The 19,805-nt window shown below is 39.1% G+C and overlaps 1 protein-coding gene across 1 annotated transcript in view; it reads left to right on the top strand.

Moving 5' to 3' along the window:
* Positions 1 to 19,805, top strand: part of LOC110849408 — a 32,084-nt gene that overhangs the window by 7,829 nt on the left and 4,450 nt on the right. Inside the window, exons 4-10 of the mRNA XM_035851217.1 lie at positions 1,484 to 1,564; positions 2,068 to 2,271; positions 2,345 to 2,479; positions 3,071 to 3,385; positions 19,059 to 19,130; positions 19,210 to 19,281; positions 19,362 to 19,451. Of these exons, the coding sequence (XP_035707110.1) occupies positions 1,484 to 1,564; positions 2,068 to 2,271; positions 2,345 to 2,479; positions 3,071 to 3,385; positions 19,059 to 19,130; positions 19,210 to 19,281; positions 19,362 to 19,451 (969 nt within the window). The remainder of the gene's footprint in view (positions 1 to 1,483; positions 1,565 to 2,067; positions 2,272 to 2,344; positions 2,480 to 3,070; positions 3,386 to 19,058; positions 19,131 to 19,209; positions 19,282 to 19,361; positions 19,452 to 19,805) is intronic.

Raw genomic sequence — 19,805 nt, 5'->3', positions numbered from 1 at the left:
AATATTTCTTAGGAAAATTAATTAATTTCCAAATATCTATTTGTAAACTTATTCAGATCAAGGGAATCTTTTTATATTGTAAAAATTTGCAAAATTATTTCACAAACGTTACGAAATTTACTAGTTATCAATGATTACGTGAAATTCCTTAGTATTTATTTTCTTCGTTTGATGCAAATTCGAAAATCGTAATTCTTTTCGTAAACAATTTCAAAAAAATAATATTATCAGGATTTAAACCCATTAAATTTGAATCCAAAATTTCAACATAAATCATAAAACATGTTTAAAACTTTGTAATTAAAAAAAATGTCCTCCAATTTTTTTCAGGTGGTATTATGTAAAAAATATAAAAACCATTTTCCAACTTTGAGAAACCTTTGAAATTAAAATTATGAACTAAACACATGCTTCGCAAATTCAATTTAAAGCAATTTACAAATTTTTGAAATATATTTTCTGTATGCATATTTTCCAATCTCACCGCACTACAATTGTAACAGATTACCTATAATTTTACTTTGTCGTATTCAAACTTTAAGACAATAATTTTATCAGGTTTCAAATCTATCGAAAAAAATCTAATCTCAAGTTTCTAAAAAAATTTCCTAAAATCAAAATCCTTCACTTTCACAATTTAAAATGCTCACGAACCTATATAGAATAAATAAAATTACAACTTGACCACAATTAAACAAGAACCGTTGAAAAGTAGAATGTTTTAAATTCAGAAATTCATCGGCGACATTTAAACGTTTGCATTTTTATAAATCCCTCAAAAAACTGAAATAAAATTTTATATTATTTTCAAATTGTGCACAATCAATTTTACAAATTAAACTTATAACTAAAATGTATAAAATGTGAACTTTTACATGTTTACACTTCGAGAAAATAAATATTATCAAGTTTGAAGCCAAAACCAAAAAGATTACAAAATCATAATTCTCTAAAATATTGTAGATATACCATGTCCTAACTTGTAACTTGTCAACAAAATTATTTTACACAGGTTTACTCGGTTGCAACCGAGTTGTAAAATTGGCAAAATTTGTAAAATAAAAAGTTAACCTCAGGCAGCACCGGGTTTTAAAATGTTTAAAAATCATTCATGAACAGTTGACATCGTAAACATGATACTTTAAATATATTTATTTTTGCAAATTATTTGTAAGCTGTATAGCGAAATATTACAAAAAAGTTAGTCCAAGAATTTTACAAAATTTTTAACGTGGAGAATCTTCGATATAAATTGAACTAAAATTATAAATCACAAAAATTAATGTTTTTTAAAAAGAAAGTAATATATTTTCTAAAATTTTGAAATGCTATTTATTTCATGAAATTTTGAAGAAACAAATCATATTATCCGGGATTAAATCTAATAAGTTTGAAAATTTAAAATATTAAAATTTCTAAAGAAATCATAAATAAAACACTTTAAAATTTTTTAATAAAAAAAATTCTCTAATTTTTTTTCTAGATCCAAGATGGCCACCTAGTCACGAATTTGATCCTTTACGTGACCTCACTCCTGACCGGGGTGACCTTCTGGCTCGTCCAGGTAAGAAATTAGTAGTACCTATCAGAATCTATCAGCTTAGTATCTATCAGAATGAGAAGGAGTGATCTAATTATTATTAACATCATAAGTTTTGACAAAAAATACATATATAGGGTTCTAAATCTATCAAAAATTTCGAACTTTAAGTACAGGAAATTAACGAATTCTTAAATTTATAGAACGATTATAAAAAGTTTTGAATTCAACAAAAAATCCTAAATTTTCAAACTTTTATAATTTCTCAGATTTATAAAAATTCGGAATTATCATATCAAATTTTAGATCTCATAAATATACAAAATTTCACAAACTTTCCAAATTAATAAAAACCCGCAATTGTTCATTCAAAGTTTTTAATGTTGAACAATAGCAAAATTTCCATAATTTCTGAAGCTGCCGATTTTTAAAATTGATAAAAAAAATCCACAATTATTTACAAAACATTTTAAATCTACAAAATTTCAAAAGTTCCCAATTTAATAAAAAATTACATCCTTCTTCAGATGCAATACTCGTCCTCACTTTCGCCCGGCGTGGCGAATTTCTCTTCAGTGGAGCCCATAATTTTGGTCACGGCGTTGATCGTGGGAGTTTACACGCTTCGAAAATTAATGACACATTACGACAATCATCGCACTGAAGAGTTGGACATTTACACGCGGCCCCTCTTCCCGCAGGTCCTCGTCGTCTTCGCGCTTCTGGAAGCGGTAAGTTCGAAATTTAAATTTTGGAGCGGGAAATTTAAATCTAAAATTAATTTTTTAAAAATTTACTATATAGATTTTTGGGCTGGTGTTTGGCGTGTCAATGAATTTTGTGGTGTCGTCGGACTACGAGTTTACGAAGAGGTGTGGCTGTCTGGTCGGGATTTTCGTGTCTGGTGTGATCAACGAGCTGGGAATTATGTTCTCAAAGGTGACTGATAATTTGGGAGTGGTCTAATTTTTATTTTTTAGCAAGTTCGAAACGAATCGGATAATCTAATATTCATGGAAAAATCGAAGGCAGATTTACACAAAGAACATTAAAGTGTAGCAAATTACACAAAGTCACGGCGAAGCAAAGAATAAAATCACAATAAATAACAGGTGCACGAAACATGAAATCACAATTAATCACAACCCCACAGAACACTAAATCACAAAAAATTACAGCCATGCATACCGTAAAAATAACAAAAATCACACCCAAATCACAAAAGAAAAATCACACCCACATGAACCGAAAATCATAAAAAATCACAACCACGTAACCCAAAATGACACAGAAAATATGTAATTTACTTAGCGTATTATTAGTATCAGGAACAAACCACATCGTAATCTCACCTCACCCCTTAATAGCCCTAATCTCATTTAAATCCTAATTAAATACCGCGCGGGTTACGTACACATATCAGAACCTTGTAACCGTATCCGATCAATTCCATTTAACTGGAATCAACCACATTTCTCCCATCTAAACCATTTTAAAAACCCTTGTTCGTAACGTTTCCTTTCTTTTTAGGAGAGTCGTTCCGCCTTGATGGTGAAAACGGCGGGATTTTTCATCAACCTAATGTGCACACAAATGACGTGGTGGCTCTCGTACTATAAAGAACGTCAATTAACCCTGTACGGACTGGGGGTCGGGTTTCTCACCCTGATTTTTGGGGTCCTTTACACCGTGGAAATGAGCCTACAGACGGCGCAACTGAACTCCCACAACCCCGACGGCCATGGCCCCAGATCCACTTTTTTACAGCCCAAGTCGTCGGGGGACTCAAAAAAGGGCAACAATGAGGAAGACGATGAAGATGCTGCTTCCGTCGATACTGAATCGGTAAGGAAATTTCAGGGATTTTTGCAATTTCTCAAATTTTGCGATATCGTGCAATATATATTTGCGAATAAATTTGTAAATTTGTAACTGCAGAGTTTTTAATGAATGGGTAATTAAAATCGGAAAACTTGCCAATTTTTAATTTCTGTAATTTCCTGCAGTTCGCGATATCTAAGAAAGCGTGCAATATTTATTTACTAATAAATTTGCGAATAATCAACTGCACAGATTTTAATAAGTTGGGAATTAAAAACCGAAAACGCATAATGAAATACATTTAAAATTGGTTTTTAGGAAACTCTTTGTTACTTTTCTTTCGGCTATCAATTTTAATCTGTACTAACATTACATATATAGCGACAATTTATGCAGTCCTTCGTAATATTGTAAATTCTGGAAACTTACAGACTATTACAAAATTTTAGAAATATTTTTATAGAAAATTAGCTTCTAAATTTCTCAGATCAAGTTTGCATTAGTTTGTAACAATATTGTACAAAGTTACCACTTACTGCGTGAGTTATCCGTTATAAAAGAAATCGAATTTGACCTCAAAATTAATAACCCGCAATTGATATCGAATTAAAAATGGTCATGTAAGAATTTAGTAGTGACAAAAATCTGGATTTTGTAGATTTTTTGTATACAAAATTTTAACGATTTTGACACTTTTTGGAAATGTAATTTTCTAAAAGAAAACTTTGCAGACAAAAAGTTCTCAAAATTGAGATTCCTGTAATTTTTGATTTCTGTGATTTTTGAGATTTCTATGATTTTTGAGATTTCTGTGATTCCTGGGATTTCTATGATCTTACTGTAAAAAAATTGTTTTACAATGAAACTAAATCTAAATCTTATTTTTACTGTAAAATAAATTAATTTTTTTGCATACGACGTTTTAATGTGCCAAATTTTGAAACGCGAGTCAAAATAGAAAAGAATGCAAATTTTATCATTTTATGACTTAAAAATTTGGCAGACTGCAACGTATTAATAATAACCTCCAGGGTTTGAACTGCGATAATCACACTTTGTGATTTTCACACCCTGTGATTTTCACACCCTGTGACTTCGATAAAAACTGAAGCTATCTAAATTTTGTAATTTACCATAAAATAAATATCTTTAATTATACACGACGTCAAAATGTCAAAAATTTTAATACCCGGGACAAAATGATTAAAATTTTGTCTTGTCGTAATTAAAAAATTGACTAATTAAAAAATTGACATGTTAATAATAACCTGATAAACCTGCAGGGTTTGAAGGATAATCACACTTTGTGATTTCTGTGATTGCTGTGATATCATGTAAAAAAAAACATTTTGTAATCAATCGGATGAATCTAATTTTGTAATGACTATAAAATACCTATATTTTAACTTCAACGACATCAAAATTCGACAATTTTAAAACCCGAGTCGTCAAAATGATATAAATTTCAGTATGCGATAATTAAAATTTTACTGCAACATATTAATAATAATCTCCACAGGTTGAACTGTAATAATCACACTTTATGATTTAGGTGTGACTTATGTGATTTTCACACCCTGTGATTTCTTAGTCAGTCGTAATTTCTATAATATTACTGGGGGATTGTGAAAAAATTTGTTTAAAACACAAAACCAACTTGATACGATTTGGATTGGGCATTAAATTCTAAGCATTATTCTGTCCGACTTGAGCAGATTAGGAAAAAGGTGCATTTTGCATTTGATTTGTATCTTAAAGATGAAAGTTGGTCAATAAGCGTGACTAGTCGCGTCTGAAAATGGTCACAATTTTATGTATGTCCAACCTGAATATCAAATTAATCTCCGTCTAAAATGTTTATTTCGAAAATACGTAAATCTTTTGCATATTTTTTCAAAAATATATTTATTTCGAAAATACGTAAATCTTTTGCATATTTTTTCAAAAATATATTTATTTCGAAAATACGTAAATCTTTTGCATATTTATTTCGTAAATTTATTAATACTGTGCGACGAAATTTTATTGGTAACAAAAATTCGACCACAGAAAAACCCATATTAAATTCTAAAGTGTAAGTTTTGTGAAAATTTTTAGTTTTATCGTACATATTTCGTAAATATTTTGATATTTTTTGTAAATAGTAGACACGTATTATTTCAAAGATTTTACCGTAATATCAACCCACTCATAATTAAATCAACAAAATGATAAACACTCGCGTTGCTTAGATCAGAACCTAAAAATTTGACAAACTTTGAAGTCGACAATGTGTACTTATATTTTATTGAGATTGAATCAAAATCACAGATTCCGTGCTGTTTTTCACAAAGTTCTAACGTTAAAAATTCAAAATTTTTGCAAAAGAAATGCAACTTTGGGAAAAAGTATTTTAATATTTAATATTTAATAAAATAAAAACTATCAAATGATCCGACAAGAGAGAAACATTGAGGCAATTCACTATTCACGCAATCTTTGATAACTTTTAAAAGGCGTAAATTTTTAATTGTAATGACCGTAAACCTTCGCATATCTCGAATATCTCTCAAGTTGTTCATTGCAACACAACTTGCGAAATTTGCGAGATTTCGCAAAAATTTTGCTGGAAAACCATGGGATTTCTTTCACCAGCTCTTATGCATATTCTTATTTCACAAGCTTATTTCGTAAACTCATCCTCACCATCACTAACGTCATATTTTGCGAAATCCTCTCACGAATCCAAAAATTTTGATTTTCACAAGTTTGTTTGTTCTCATGAAATATTTTGGTAATTCATCAAGTAACCTGAAATTTATTTTTTTTCATTCATAACTTAAAAAATACTCTTATCCGGTTTTAAAATCCAACAAAATCAAGTAATCTGAAATTTAATTTTTTCATTCATAACATCAAAACAGTACTCTTATCCGGTTTTAAAATTCAACAAAATTTTATAAAACTTTGAATTTTAGGTGAACCTCGATATTAAGTTTTTAATTTAAATGTTTATTTTGCAATGCCTATTCACCTAAACCTCGTAGTAAAACTTTGCAATTTTTTAATTATTGAGGTAATTCACGCAGTTCTTGGTGACTTTGTAAAATCCGTGCGTTTTGTAAAATAATTTTACAAACTATTACATAATAAAGAGACGCCCTTGATCTGAGCAGGTTTACAAAAATTTGGGAACTAATTTTCCTTCGAAATGTTTGCAAAATTTGAGAAAGAATGTAAATTAATGGAATTTACGGATTTTACAATGCTACCAAGGCGAGCGTGCATAGCCTCATTCATTTAAAAAGATAATCTCGTCCTGTTTTTCTCCTGTTTTTTTCGGCCGAAAAAAGAGGAGTACGTACAAAAAAAGGCACGATTTTTTTTGCAAATAATTTATTCATTATTATTATATTTCAAATTTCTTTGTCATACATTCGAGTAAAATTTCGCATCAGGGTTGTCGTAAAAGCATCCGAAATATTGAAATGATGTCAATAAATTGTTAAACGAATTTTCCCAGTCACGTACAAATGTTACAATTTGTTTATTTTTCAAATAATTTATCCGTTGTCGTCGAGATTTACATAATTATTCTAAATGATATTTGACATGATAATGAAAAAAAATCTGAATGTATTTGCTGTGATATGAAAATGACTTTGGTGGATGTATGTATGTACCTTCGAGACAGAGACCAGTTTGGTAAATTTGAATGGTGCCATTCTGTCGTCTTTTTTTCCTGGCACTTGTCCAGTTTTTAATCTTTTTCTTTAAAGTTTTTTGAACCTTTCGTGACCTCCTCAACCCCACCTCCAATAATTGTGTGGCCATCAGCCATTGGCTGGTGAGGTTGAGGAGACCTTCCCTTTGCCAGAAGTTGGCTTCGGTTTTGGCAGTGAATATGCCCTTTTTAAGTGAAGTTCAAGTTGAAATAATTTTAGTGTCTCTCCAGCTACGAGAACAATAACACGTATTTTGCCCCTCGTCTCTCTTAACACTCTAAAATTGTAAGTAAATGAGAAATTGTGTGACGAATAAATAAAACTACCAACAAAGTAACTAATTGTGACAACGCCGCCGCTTATTTACACAGTTTTACGGTCACACCACGCCATCGAGTTACACAATAAGTCACACAAACATAAAAAACATACAGTCCTCCAATTTCCGAGACATGATGGTCTCGCTCCCTGAATAGTGCCAGCCCTAAAGTGGAAGTGAGAGAGTGAGACGAGGGGGGAGGACCTGCAGCCAGCCAATAAGGGTCCGATTTGGAGACGACACTCCAGGACCGCCGCCATTGGGTCCATCAGCCAAGGAATCTTCGTCACATTTGGTGACTCCGTATTTTAAGGGTTTGAACCCGCCCCTGAGGGGTTCATCATCCGGGAAGTAGCGCCCAATTTCACCCCCCAGAGGACATATTTTAATTTTTTTTTGTTCTGTTGGGTCTATTGGTCCACTAGATGGCGGAACCACGACCCGTGAGGAGTACAGCAGGACAGCTGCCACGCCGGTACTGCGACGACGTCCCGACGGTCAACGCCACCACGTCGCCAGCGGTGGATTCGCCAGCGTCGATCGCGACAGGGAGTGGGTCGCGGAAGAGCGCCCACACCATCCGCAGTCAGAAGATCGACGTGGAGACACGCGCTGCACTCGTCGACGTGGAAGAAGCGCAACTGGCGCGAAGAAAGGACCTCGCACTCATGGAGTCCCTACAACAGTCCCTTCTTCGCAAAATTAAGCGCATCATGGATCAATGTGCAGATCCCGACCTATCCCCAGAAGAGAGTATGATACTCAACGACCATCGCAAGGGTCTCGAAAAGGACCTTGAAGAGTCCATCGAGGATATCGAACGGGCAAAGGTCGTCCTCACGTTTGAAGCGGAGTCTGCAGAGCTGCAGAAAAAGAAAATTATTATACGAGCCGACTCTGAATTGAACAAGTTGGACTTCGAATCGGACGGTGAAGAGGTCGAACGAGAGTCAGAACATGTCGACAAAACGGATCTTACTCTCAAGTGGGCGGAACAACAACAAATGACCAGCCAAGTCACGTCCCCTTTTCTATCCCAAGTAATGCAAGGATACGGCTCTCCGTCATCGCCCCCAGTCACGACAGTCACGTCCACTATTGTCCCCGCCGTTGCCCCATTTACTGCATAATCAACGTCGTCGTCTTCCCCCACGACAACGACTGCTGCAATGTCGAACCCTCTCTTCGCGACATTTGCCATGCCCTTCTCCTCATCTCCCGATTATTGGACATCGTTGACATCGTCCCCGTCCGTGTCCACGCCACACACCTTTTTTGGTGCAACTCCGCCCCCCGTGTCCACGTCCCAGAACTACTGGACCGTTCCTCAGTCCACGCCGTACATGTTCTCCGCTCCGCCGCCCCCGAATAGCCCAACCGTCACGCCCGTGTCCACGCGACACGGGTTCTCTGACACGATTCCGCCGCCCCCAAGTAACCCGATCATTACGTCCGTGCCCACGCCGCACACGTTTTCTGCTGCACCTCCGCCGCCCCCAATTAATCCGATCGTCACCACCGCCCATCATACGACCACGCCAATCGTATCGGCTGCCACGGGGAGCACAATCCCTCCCCCTCAAGCAACCTACTACTGGACTGCGCCCCAGTCCACGCCGACCATGCCGCCTTACACGATTGCAGCACCACCGCCCCCACCGCTGCAGAATCCCTTGGTCAACCCGCCAATTAGCTCGTCCGCCGACAAGATTTTGGCACGACAAGTCCAAGGGCGCGACCTACCAACTTTCACTGGTCGACCGGAAGAGTGGCCAGCTTTCTTTGTGGCCTTCCTCACCAGTACGAATTTCTGCCAGTTTTCTCATGCCGAGAACCTGGTCCGCCTACAACGTTGCCTCAAGGGAGAGGTCCTCAAGATGGTGCAATGCCTCCTGGTGTCCCCCGACAGTGTCCCAATCGTCATCCAGAAGTTGAAGATGCGTTTTGGACGTCCCGACCAAATAATCGAAAACCTGATCGGCAAGGTCCAGAGTCTTCCCCCGGTCAAGATGGACAAGATGGATACCCTAATCGACCTGGGCATCGCCGTCGATAACCTTGCCGCCACCATCAAAGCCCTCAACTGCACGCAGCACTTGTGCAACCCCATGCTCATCAAAGAGCTTGTGAGGAAGCTTCCGAGCACCAGCCAACTCGACTGGGCTCGTCACATGCAACTTTCCGGTCACCCGTTGCCGACCGTCGACTTTTTCGCAGAGTGGCTCACAAGCTACTCTGACGCCGCCTGCGTCCTCTGTCCCCCCGCAATCAGCCACGAAATCAACCACCACGAAAGAAAAAGAAGAAACAATCATGATCGAGTCATGGTGGCGGAAGAAGAGAAGAAGAAATCCCGAGGCGACCATCAAGACAATCGTCCTCGTCAAAATAAGCCCCCCGAGTTATGCCCCTGTTGCAAGAGTAACAATCACAAGCTGCACGCATGCAGGGATTTCGCCGACAAACCGACAGACGAGAGGTGGGAGCTCGTTAAAAACAACCACCTCTGCTTCCGGTGTATGGCATCTGGCCATGGGGCCAGAGATTGCAAATTTTCCCGATCTTGTGGCGTTGACGGGTGTGAAAAGCCCCACCACAAGATGCTCCATATCGCTGCCCCACGAAGAAGACAAGCCGAGGACCACCCCGAGAATCCTCGTCGCCCTGCTGCTGTACCACCCGAAATGGTAAACCCGGGGGAAGAATACCCCTACATCAACCTTATGGTCCTTCCAGTGACGTTGGAGGGTCCCAGTGGGTCAATATCGACCTTCATGATGCTCGATTGTGGCAGTACCCTCACCGTGGTTGAGAGTACCATCGCGGAAGCCATTGGATTACGGGGGGAGTCCCGTCAAATCAAGGTGGGCGGCTTCCAAACCGACCCCACCATACTCAACACCAAAGTCGTCTCCCTCCGCATCAAGTCCAAGGACAGCAGCTTCGTCCACAATCTGCAGAATGTCAAGACGGTTGACAAATTGAAGCTGCGGGAGCAGTCCGTTCGGAAGTCACTGCTCAAGAAGTGGCCTCACCTCCAGGGAATCGACCTGGACACCTACGACTGCAAGCGTCCAGGGATTCTGGTGGGGATGGACAACCCCACCCTCTTCCTACAAAAAGATTACCGAGTAGGAAAGGGAAGCAACAGCAATTCCCCAATCGCCATCCGCACGCCGCTGGGATGGGCGTTAATGGGGAGGACAGCGTGGGCCGGCCGAGAGCAATATGCATATCACATGCAAGAAGTCGACCCCCTCCACCAGCTCGTGAAAGACCAGTTTTCCACCGAGTCATTTGGAGTCAAGCCGTTGGTGGAGAAGCCCAGAACGAAGGAAGACAAGAGAGCTCAAGAGATTTTAGACGCATCTACTCGCCGAGTTGAAGGAGGATGGGAAACTGCGCTGTTGTGGCGTGATGATCATGTCCAACTCCCTGAGAGCTACTCCACCGCGTATCGTCGCCTCATGTCTATGGAGAGAAAGATGGACCGCGACCCAGAATTTTTGAAGAGTTACTGCACCAAGATTGATGAGTATCTGCGCAAGGGATATGCGAGAGTTTTGTCCCCAGAAGAAGCCGCCACCACATCCAGCAAGACCAACTACATCCCCCATTTTATGGCGCTCAATCCCAAGAAACCAGGAAAGTTACGCTTCGTCTTCGACGCCGCCGCCAAGAATCATGGTCGCAGTCTAAACGACCATCTCCTCCAGGGACCAGATAAACTAATTCCATTGCCCAACATTCTTCTCAAATTCAGACGACGACAAATTGCCCTCACCGCCGATATTGAGGACATGTTTCACCGCGTCAAAGTGAAACAAGACGATGCCCAAGCCCAACGCTTCCTATGGAGAGGAAGTGACCGCCTCCGACCCCCCGATACCCTCGAAATGGGAGTGCTCATCTTTGGAGCCACATGCTCCTCCACTTGTGCCCAGGAGGCGAAGAACAAGAACGCTGCCGAGTTTCAACAGCAATATCCCGACGCCGTAGATGCCATCATCAACCGGCACTACGTTGATGACCTGCTCGACTCTTGTGACACGGTGGAGCAGGCCAAGAAGAGATTCGAAGAGGTTCGAATCATCCACGCCGCCGGTGGATTCAACCTCCGCAATTGGCTGTCCAATTCCCCCGAAGTGGTGGCCCACATCCCCGAAGAGCTTCGTGCCAGCAACATGAAAGATTTGCAGATGGGCGAAGACAACGTCATTGAGAGAGTCCTTGGTCTTTTTTGGCGACCAGAATCGGACGTCTTCACTTTCTCCCTCAACTTCGTCAAAGCCAGAGAGGAGATCCTATCTGGGAAGAAAGTCCCCACTAAACGTGAAATGCTGTCTCTGGTCATGTCCATCTATGACCCATTGGGATTCCTCGCCGTGCTCACCATAAAAGCAAAAATCCTACTACAGCAAGCATGGCGCAGCGAGGTCGGGTGGGATGATGATATCCCCCGATCCACATTCGAATCATGGAGAATTTGGTTACAAGAAGTACAGAAAATTCCCACATTCCGACTCCCCCGATGCTACTCGTTGACCTTCACGTCTGCTTACGAGGTCCAACTCCACATCTTTGTCGACGCGAGTGAAGAGGCATTCGGAGCAGTAGGCTACTTCCGCATTCAGAAAGAAGAGAAGGTGGAAAATCGCCCTCGTAATGGGAAAAGCCAAGGTCGCCCCCTCAAAAGCCTGTCCATTCCCCGTATGGAGCTGCAAGCAGCGTTGATGGGAGTCAGACTCGCCCACACTATCTGTCAACAACATGAAGTGAAAATTGACAGAACAATTTTCTGGTCCGACAACACCACCGTCTTGGGATGGATCAGATCGGACGGAAGGAAATACGTCCAATTCGTCGCCAACCGAGTGGGAGAGATTCAGGAACTCTCCACTCCAGAACAATGGAAGTGGGTCCCCACTTTAGAGAATGTCGCCGACGAGTTGACCAGACTTGAGTCTCCATGCGATTTCCAGCCCTCAAGTCGTTGGGTGAATGGTCCCCCCTTCCTCAAACAATCCGAAGAAAATTGGCCTGTCCCCACCTGCACAAAAACAAAAGAAAGCCCGGAAGAAGAAATGAAGACCCACTGCGTCCTCCATTTCCACGAAACTGTCCCCCTCATGGACATCAGTCGCTTCTCATTGTGGAGGCGCCTAATCAATACCACCGCGTATGTGTTTCGAGTCCGCGACCTCACGATGAAGAAATCGCCCTTCTACAGCAAACAACTTTGTCCAGAAGCGTTGGTCCGCGCCCAGCAGTGGTGGTGGAGAACAAGCCAACAAGAAAGTTTCCCGAACGAGTGGGAGTGCCTGTCTGCCGAGCTGCCCCTCCCCAAGAAGAGTAAATTGTCCAAACTATGCCCCTATTTGGACAAAGATGGAGTGCTGCGAGCCCGTGGTCGAATCGATAACGCCGCCCAAGTTGATGCAGCAAAGAGAAGACCGGTCATTTTGGACGCCCGACACCCGTACACACGCCTCCTCATTGCCCATTTCCATCGCCAGTGTGGACACCACGGAACAGAGAAAATCCTGAATGAGATTCGACAACAATTTTATGTCGTTCACCTCCGCCCCGCAGTCAAGAACGCCCAGCAGTCCTGTCAAGCCTGCAAAAATTTTAAAGCCAAGCCGTCCCCTCCGGAAATGGGCCAATTGCCAGTCGCCAGATTGGATAGTCACGTCATCCCCTTCCACCGCACAGGACTCGACTACTTCGGCCCCATCGAGGTTATTGTGAAGAGGAGTCGCGAAAAGAGATACGGCGCCCTCTTCACATGCCTCGTGAACCGAGCCGTGCATCTCGAACTAGCCCACAGCTTGAACACGGACTCTTGTATCTTGGCGATACGCAGATTCGTCGGAAGAAGAGGATGTCCAGCCCACCTTTACTCGGACAACGGTACCAATTTCCGAGGTGCTGACAACGAGTTAAAAACGGCCCTGCAAGAAATAAATCAACAACAAATTGAGAACGAGTGCGCCACGAGAGGAATCACTTGGCACTGGAATCCCCCCTCAGCACCACACTTTGGAGGAAGTTGGGAACGCCTCGTCCGCTCCGTCAAGACAGCATTGGGAAAGGTTCTTCTGCAGAAGAATCTGAAAGATGAAGCCCTCTACACCTTCCTCGTCGAGGCTGAACACGTGGTTAATAGCCACCCCCTAACTCACGTATCAATTGATCCTGATGATCCAGAAGCCCTTACACCGAACCATTTCCTCCTTGGGCGCTCCAGTAACCTGCAACCCGTTGGCGAGTTCAGCCCCACAGATCTTACAAGCCACCGCCAGTGGCGAGCCACTCAAGAATTGGCTAATCAATTTTGGAGGAGGTGGGTTCATGAATATCTCCCCACCCTCCTCCGTCGTGACAAATGGGACCGCCCAACCACTCCGATTCAAGAAGGAGACGTCGTTGTCGAGGTCAACGAGTCCCTCGACCGAAATCAATGGCCACTGGGGATTGTGGCGAAGACTTTCCCCGGAAATGATGGAATTCACCGCGTCGTCGACATCCGGATGTCCAACGGGAAGCAGTATCGCCGCCCAGTCGCAAAACTCTGCGTCCTCGACGTGCGGGCCAAGACCGCGAAGCCCGACGCCCGGCTCGACTCCACCAATTAAATGCGACACTCGCATTGGGGAGGACTATGTCGTCGAGATTTACATAATTATTCTAAATGATATTTGACATGATAATGAAAAAAAATCTGAATGTATTTGCTGTGATATGAAAATGACTTTGGTGGATGTATGTATGTACCTTCGAGACAGAGACCAGTTTGGTAAATTTGAATGGTGCCATTCTGTCGTCTTTTTTTCCTGGCACTTGTCCAGTTTTTAATCTTTTTCTTTAAAGTTTTTTGAACCTTTCGTGACCTCCTCAACCCCACCTCCAATAATTGTGTGGCCATCAGCCATTGGCTGGTGAGGTTGAGGAGACCTTCCCTTTGCCAGAAGTTGGCTTCGGTTTTGGCAGTGAATATGCCCTTTTTAAGTGAAGTTCAAGTTGAAATAATTTTAGTGTCTCTCCAGCTACGAGAACAATAACACGTATTTTGCCCCTCGTCTCTCTTAACACTCTAAAATTGTAAGTAAATGAGAAATTGTGTGACGAATAAATAAAACTACCAACAAAGTAACTAATTGTGACAACGCCGCCGCTTATTTACACAGTTTTACGGTCACACCACGCCATCGAGTTACACAATAAGTCACACAAACATAAAAAACATACAGTCCTCCAATTTCCGAGACATCCGTTATCTTTATTCTTAAATTTTCAGTCACAGATGTGGATAAGATTTTGTGTCTTTATGATTTAGGTGTTATTTGTGTAATTTTCACGTACTGTGATTTCTTCGCAAATTGTGATTTCGGTGATTTTTATGATATTAATTTTTTTATTATATTAAAGTATTCAATCCCGAGCCTGGATCTAAATTTTGTTTTCACTATAAAAGAAATACATTTTATTGTAATCGACGTCAAAATGTGACAAACTTTAAAACTCGAGTTAAATAGAAAACATTGCAAATTTCATCATGCCATAATTTAAAATTGACTGACGCAAACAGCTCCAGGGTCTGAACCGTGATAATCTTATGTTGTGATTTAGTTGTGATTTCTGTGATTTTCACACCTGATGATTTCTGTGATATTACTGCAGAAAAGTATTTCTAACATATATCAACAACTTAATCTAAATTTTATATTTCGCCATAAAATAAAGAAGCTTTATCGTAAACGACATCAAAATTTGACAAATTTCAAAACCTGAGTCAACATGATATGATACAAATTTCATACTTTGATAATTTAAAATTTACTGCACCGTATTACTCATAATCTCCGCGGTTTGAATAGTGATAATCACACTTTGTGATTTAGGTGTGATTTCTAATTGTTATTTTTGATATTAATCACTGGGAGAAAAAGTGAGACAACTTGTTTAAAATCGTTCTAGGACGAAGCAACTTAAAATTTTGATTCAGCTCGAAATTCTGACCATTTTGTTATCTGACTTGAACCGATTAGGACAAAGTTGCATTTTTCATTTGATTCATATCTTTAGGATGAAAGTTGAGCCAAAAACAGGTCGATTAACATACAGAAACCGTCAGAATTTTATGTTCAATCCGAATATCAAACTAATTAATCTTCATCTAAATAAAACGCTTGTGAACGAAAGTTGTTCCACTTTGTCCCATAATCCCAGAAATTCCAAATATTTCACATAAATCACTTGAAATCACATTATAATGATCCTTGAACTGTATACTTTATAAATAAATCGGTAAATTGTAAAGAATTGCATGGCTTTGATCAAAACGTAAAAATTTGGTAAACTTTGAAGTCGACGAGTGTATTTTTATTTCTGTAAAATTTTTATTATAGCTAAAGATTATATTTGAATGGTTTAGCAATATGAAAGTTCAAGATTTTTACTGCAAAAAACTGCAAGTTTGGTAAAATACTGATGTTGACTCAACATCAGTATTTTCATCGCTATTACATTTAGTTTTTGATTTTTCCTGAAAAATTTATAGCGAACGGAACGGGAATTGATGTTATATTATGATGCAGCATATGTTGGTGCATGTGCATGCCAAATTTCGCATCTCTAGGTCAAAGTTTAAAATTTCACATGAATCAGTGCAAAAGTAGGGAAGAGCGCGTGCACGCTCGATTCCCAGCAAAACAGGACTTTTTGCCCGGACCAGAATCCCACTCACCATCAGTAATTTAAATAAAATAAAAACTATCGAACAATCCAAGAGAAGAATTCATGCAGACATTGATTACTTGATAAAACGTAAATTCAAATTTAATAAAATGTATTAGTAAAACTTTTCCTAAACTTTGGAGATTTTCGGAATAATGATTCTCAAATTGTGTAACTTTTTAATTGTAATCTGTCATGAGAACCAGAAATTTGAAATGTTGAAATAATGTTTCCTTAATTGGCTAACTTTTCAATTGTAACATTTCAGCGAACGTTTCACAATGTATTATTAGACCTTATAGTGTTGCAAAAATACCTGGGGGTGTGCCACTATCAAAATATATTTATGAATCACGAGTAGGATCCAGGATATTCATTTCAAAAAAATTTATCGACCATACCCCCTGTGGGGGGGAGTTTCTCCCCCAGGGGTGTGGTCATCATATTTTTATATTTTTGTACTCACAAGGGACACTTACGACCTGTCGTTTGAGTCCAGGGTACCCACTATGTTTTTTTGGAATCTACTAGGACCCCAGATGAAGGATCCATTCATATTTCCGTGTAAAACTTTTTTCACAATATAGCACTTCCCTGAGAAAGTTTGAGGGGGTGTAACTCTGGGGGTAGCAGGTTCCCGACTGACCTTTCTTTCAGGGTTGTAGTACCCTCCCATAGAAATGAAGAACCGTAAATATCCTGGTCGGGTAGCTGCGACGTTCGGTGTTACACCCACTTAAAGTGGCTAGAAAACCCACGTTTTAGTATAAAGTGCGTCCCATATGTAAAGTGCAGATGGGAAAATGGCCCTCATTTTGTTCTAATTCAATTGATTTCAAAGAATGTTATTTTATGCCAAAGCTTAGGAGTTGTGTGCGTTAGTCTTGTCCTTAAACCAATTTTCTATCCAATTGTAACCTAGAGATATTCGGTTCTTCCGAGCTCCGCCAAAGAGTCGTTTTCCCGACTTTGCTTCAATGTCCTTCGCGATTCTGGTTGAAACTTTCGAAACCCACGAATGGTTGCAATCTTTTTCTCTCGATTGGAATATGTTCTTCGACAATTGGCCCAGAAATTTTCGATACCACACGTTTGAGGTACATTTGGAGCGCTGTCTGATTTTCTTGTATCTCATCCAATGTATTCCTGGGTCCCCATATTCCATAATCAAGATTTTCTTTTGAAATATTGCCTCTGCCTTCGGTCTATCTTCGTATTTAACATCTGCTGGAGTAGTTGCATGAAAATATGTACGATGGGGAACATGATCAGGGTCAATGGTGACTTAGATTTAATCATGAATAACCACCAGTTTGCTCGACCATTTTTTTATAATTTTCCTAGACGCTGTTTTAGTTTGCTGGTGTAGACAACCAACATATTTCCGTGCTGATTGCTTCACATACCCTTTCATGCCCAAGGTGTGAAGTTTAATTCGACATATCATTGGAATTGATATCTTTTGTTTTGTGGATGCTGAAGTCATTGAACTGCAGGACGCTTTTTGAAGAGCTCCTTACTTCTAGCTACATCTAATTTCGTCGATTGGGTAGCCGTCGGACCTGATAATTTTTTGTAATTTGTGTCACCGGCAAGCTCACACCTTGTAGTCTTAAGGTCAACAACGAATCTGCATTTTCCTTGCCTGGCGAAGTGGTCATCTTTTTTTTCCTATCAAGCAGAGACGAATTTTCGTGTGAGTGAAAATCGACTCTTCCGAATGTTCGGATTCCGGCTCGTGTCATTTATAAACAAGATTTTTTGATGAAATCTGTTATAAGTTTTCTTAAACTACATGAAATTACCTAAAAGATGGGTTATCTCTGATCAATTTTTTCCCGCCGGTACCCTTAAGATCAATGGCGGACCGAGCTGCACTTTACATATGGGATGCACTTTATATAAACGGTTACATCTCGGCCAGAAAATTTTTTTAATCCTCAAAAATTTTAATTCAGGGTTAGTATGAGTTGCTGAGTACAAAAATATAAAAATATGATGACCACACCCCTGGGGGAGAAACTCCCCCCCCACAGGGGGTGTGGTCGATAAAATTTTTTGAAATGAATATCCTGGATCCCACTCGTGATTCATAAATATATTTTGATAGTGGCACACCCCCAGGTATTTTTGCAACACTATAAGGTCTAATAATACATTGTGCGTTTGGGGGAATCTAAAGTTTTGTATTTTCGTTTATACCTTCGAATGAATACTCTTATCCGGTTTTAAAATCCAACAAAAATCCGACAAATTTGTGTAAATTTGTTGAATTTCGGGTGAATTTCTTGACAGAAAGTTGTTAATTGAAATGTTTAATTTTTAAAAATGCTTAATTTAATTTTAAAAAAAAACGGTAATTAAAAAACCGTGTTTAATTTTTAAAAAATATTTAATTTTAAAAATACATATGAATCTAAACCCTCAGTCAAACTTTGCAAATTAAATAGCATCGTACAGATGGTACAAGAACCTAATAATCTTATTTTAAAAATTTATCCAAAATTTCGTAATTGGAGTATAAGTAACAAAACGTATAACTACAAAACTTGAAATACAGTTAAAAATTATATATTTTTAAGCTAATTTTCCTCCGAAATATTTTTAAAATGTTGTAAAAGTTTGTAAATTTACAGAATTTACGGATTTCATAATGCTACCAAAGACATTATTCATTTAAAAAGTTAATCTTAAGCTTTAAGCTCCGTAAAGAAAACACGACTTGTTTTTTTGTAAACAATTTTTCCCTTATTATTATTTTTTAAATTCTTCAGTCATAAATGTGAATAAGATTTTGTGTTAGCCTTTACTTAAAAATATCCGAAATTTTGAAATGGTGTCAGTCTTGACTTAAAATAAAAATATCCGAAATTTTGAAATGATGTTACTACATAAATCATAAAATTTTAAAACAAATTTTCACAATTTTTTCTAGTCGGAGGACGAATCCGGAATTATTATCCTGAGCAGATACTGCGTCATCGGATTTGCGGTCATTTTGCAAATCGTAATGATCTAATTTCTATGCAAATATCAAATTATGCAAATTATTGGCAGTTTCAAATTCATATGCAATTTTTCTGCAGGCACTTGGTCTTCTTCCCGTTGTTGTCCTAATTCAAGACATTTTCTACCCGGCAAAGGACCCCAGACAATTGGTAAAAAAATTATTACAAAATCTGAGCACGATTTGCAATCAATAATTTGCATAGTAGTTTATTATTACTTGTAATTTCAGAGTCAAGACCGAATTGGAAATTGGTGCATGTGGGCGGTTGGATTTTTCGCGGCGTTGCTTTTAAACGAGTTGGTCCTATTTCAAAACAGGGTTCGTAACGAGGATTTTAGATATTTATTTATCATGAATAAAATTTACCGATTTTGGTAAAAGTTACCGGTTATGTGATGAGTAAACAGTTAACAAATAAAACTGTATGGATAAATTATAAACTACTGGAAAACCGGTAAAAATAAATTAATTGTAAACCGGTCAAATAATTATTGGTAAACAACAGATAAAAAACGGTAAAGATAAATTATGAACTATCGGTAGACCGGTAAAATAATTATTTGGAAACCGGTAAAAATAATTTATTCCCAAGCCGGTAACAACTATAACTATGTATCATACTTTCATTAAGCCGGTAGCTATTTACAAACTACCATACTTTTACCAAATCCG

This window comes from Folsomia candida, unplaced genomic scaffold, assembly GCF_002217175.1.
Source record: "Folsomia candida strain VU population unplaced genomic scaffold, ASM221717v1 Fcan01_Sc004, whole genome shotgun sequence".
NCBI lineage: Eukaryota > Metazoa > Arthropoda > Collembola > Entomobryomorpha > Isotomidae > Folsomia > Folsomia candida.
This window is presented reverse-complemented; position numbering and strand designations above follow the sequence as displayed.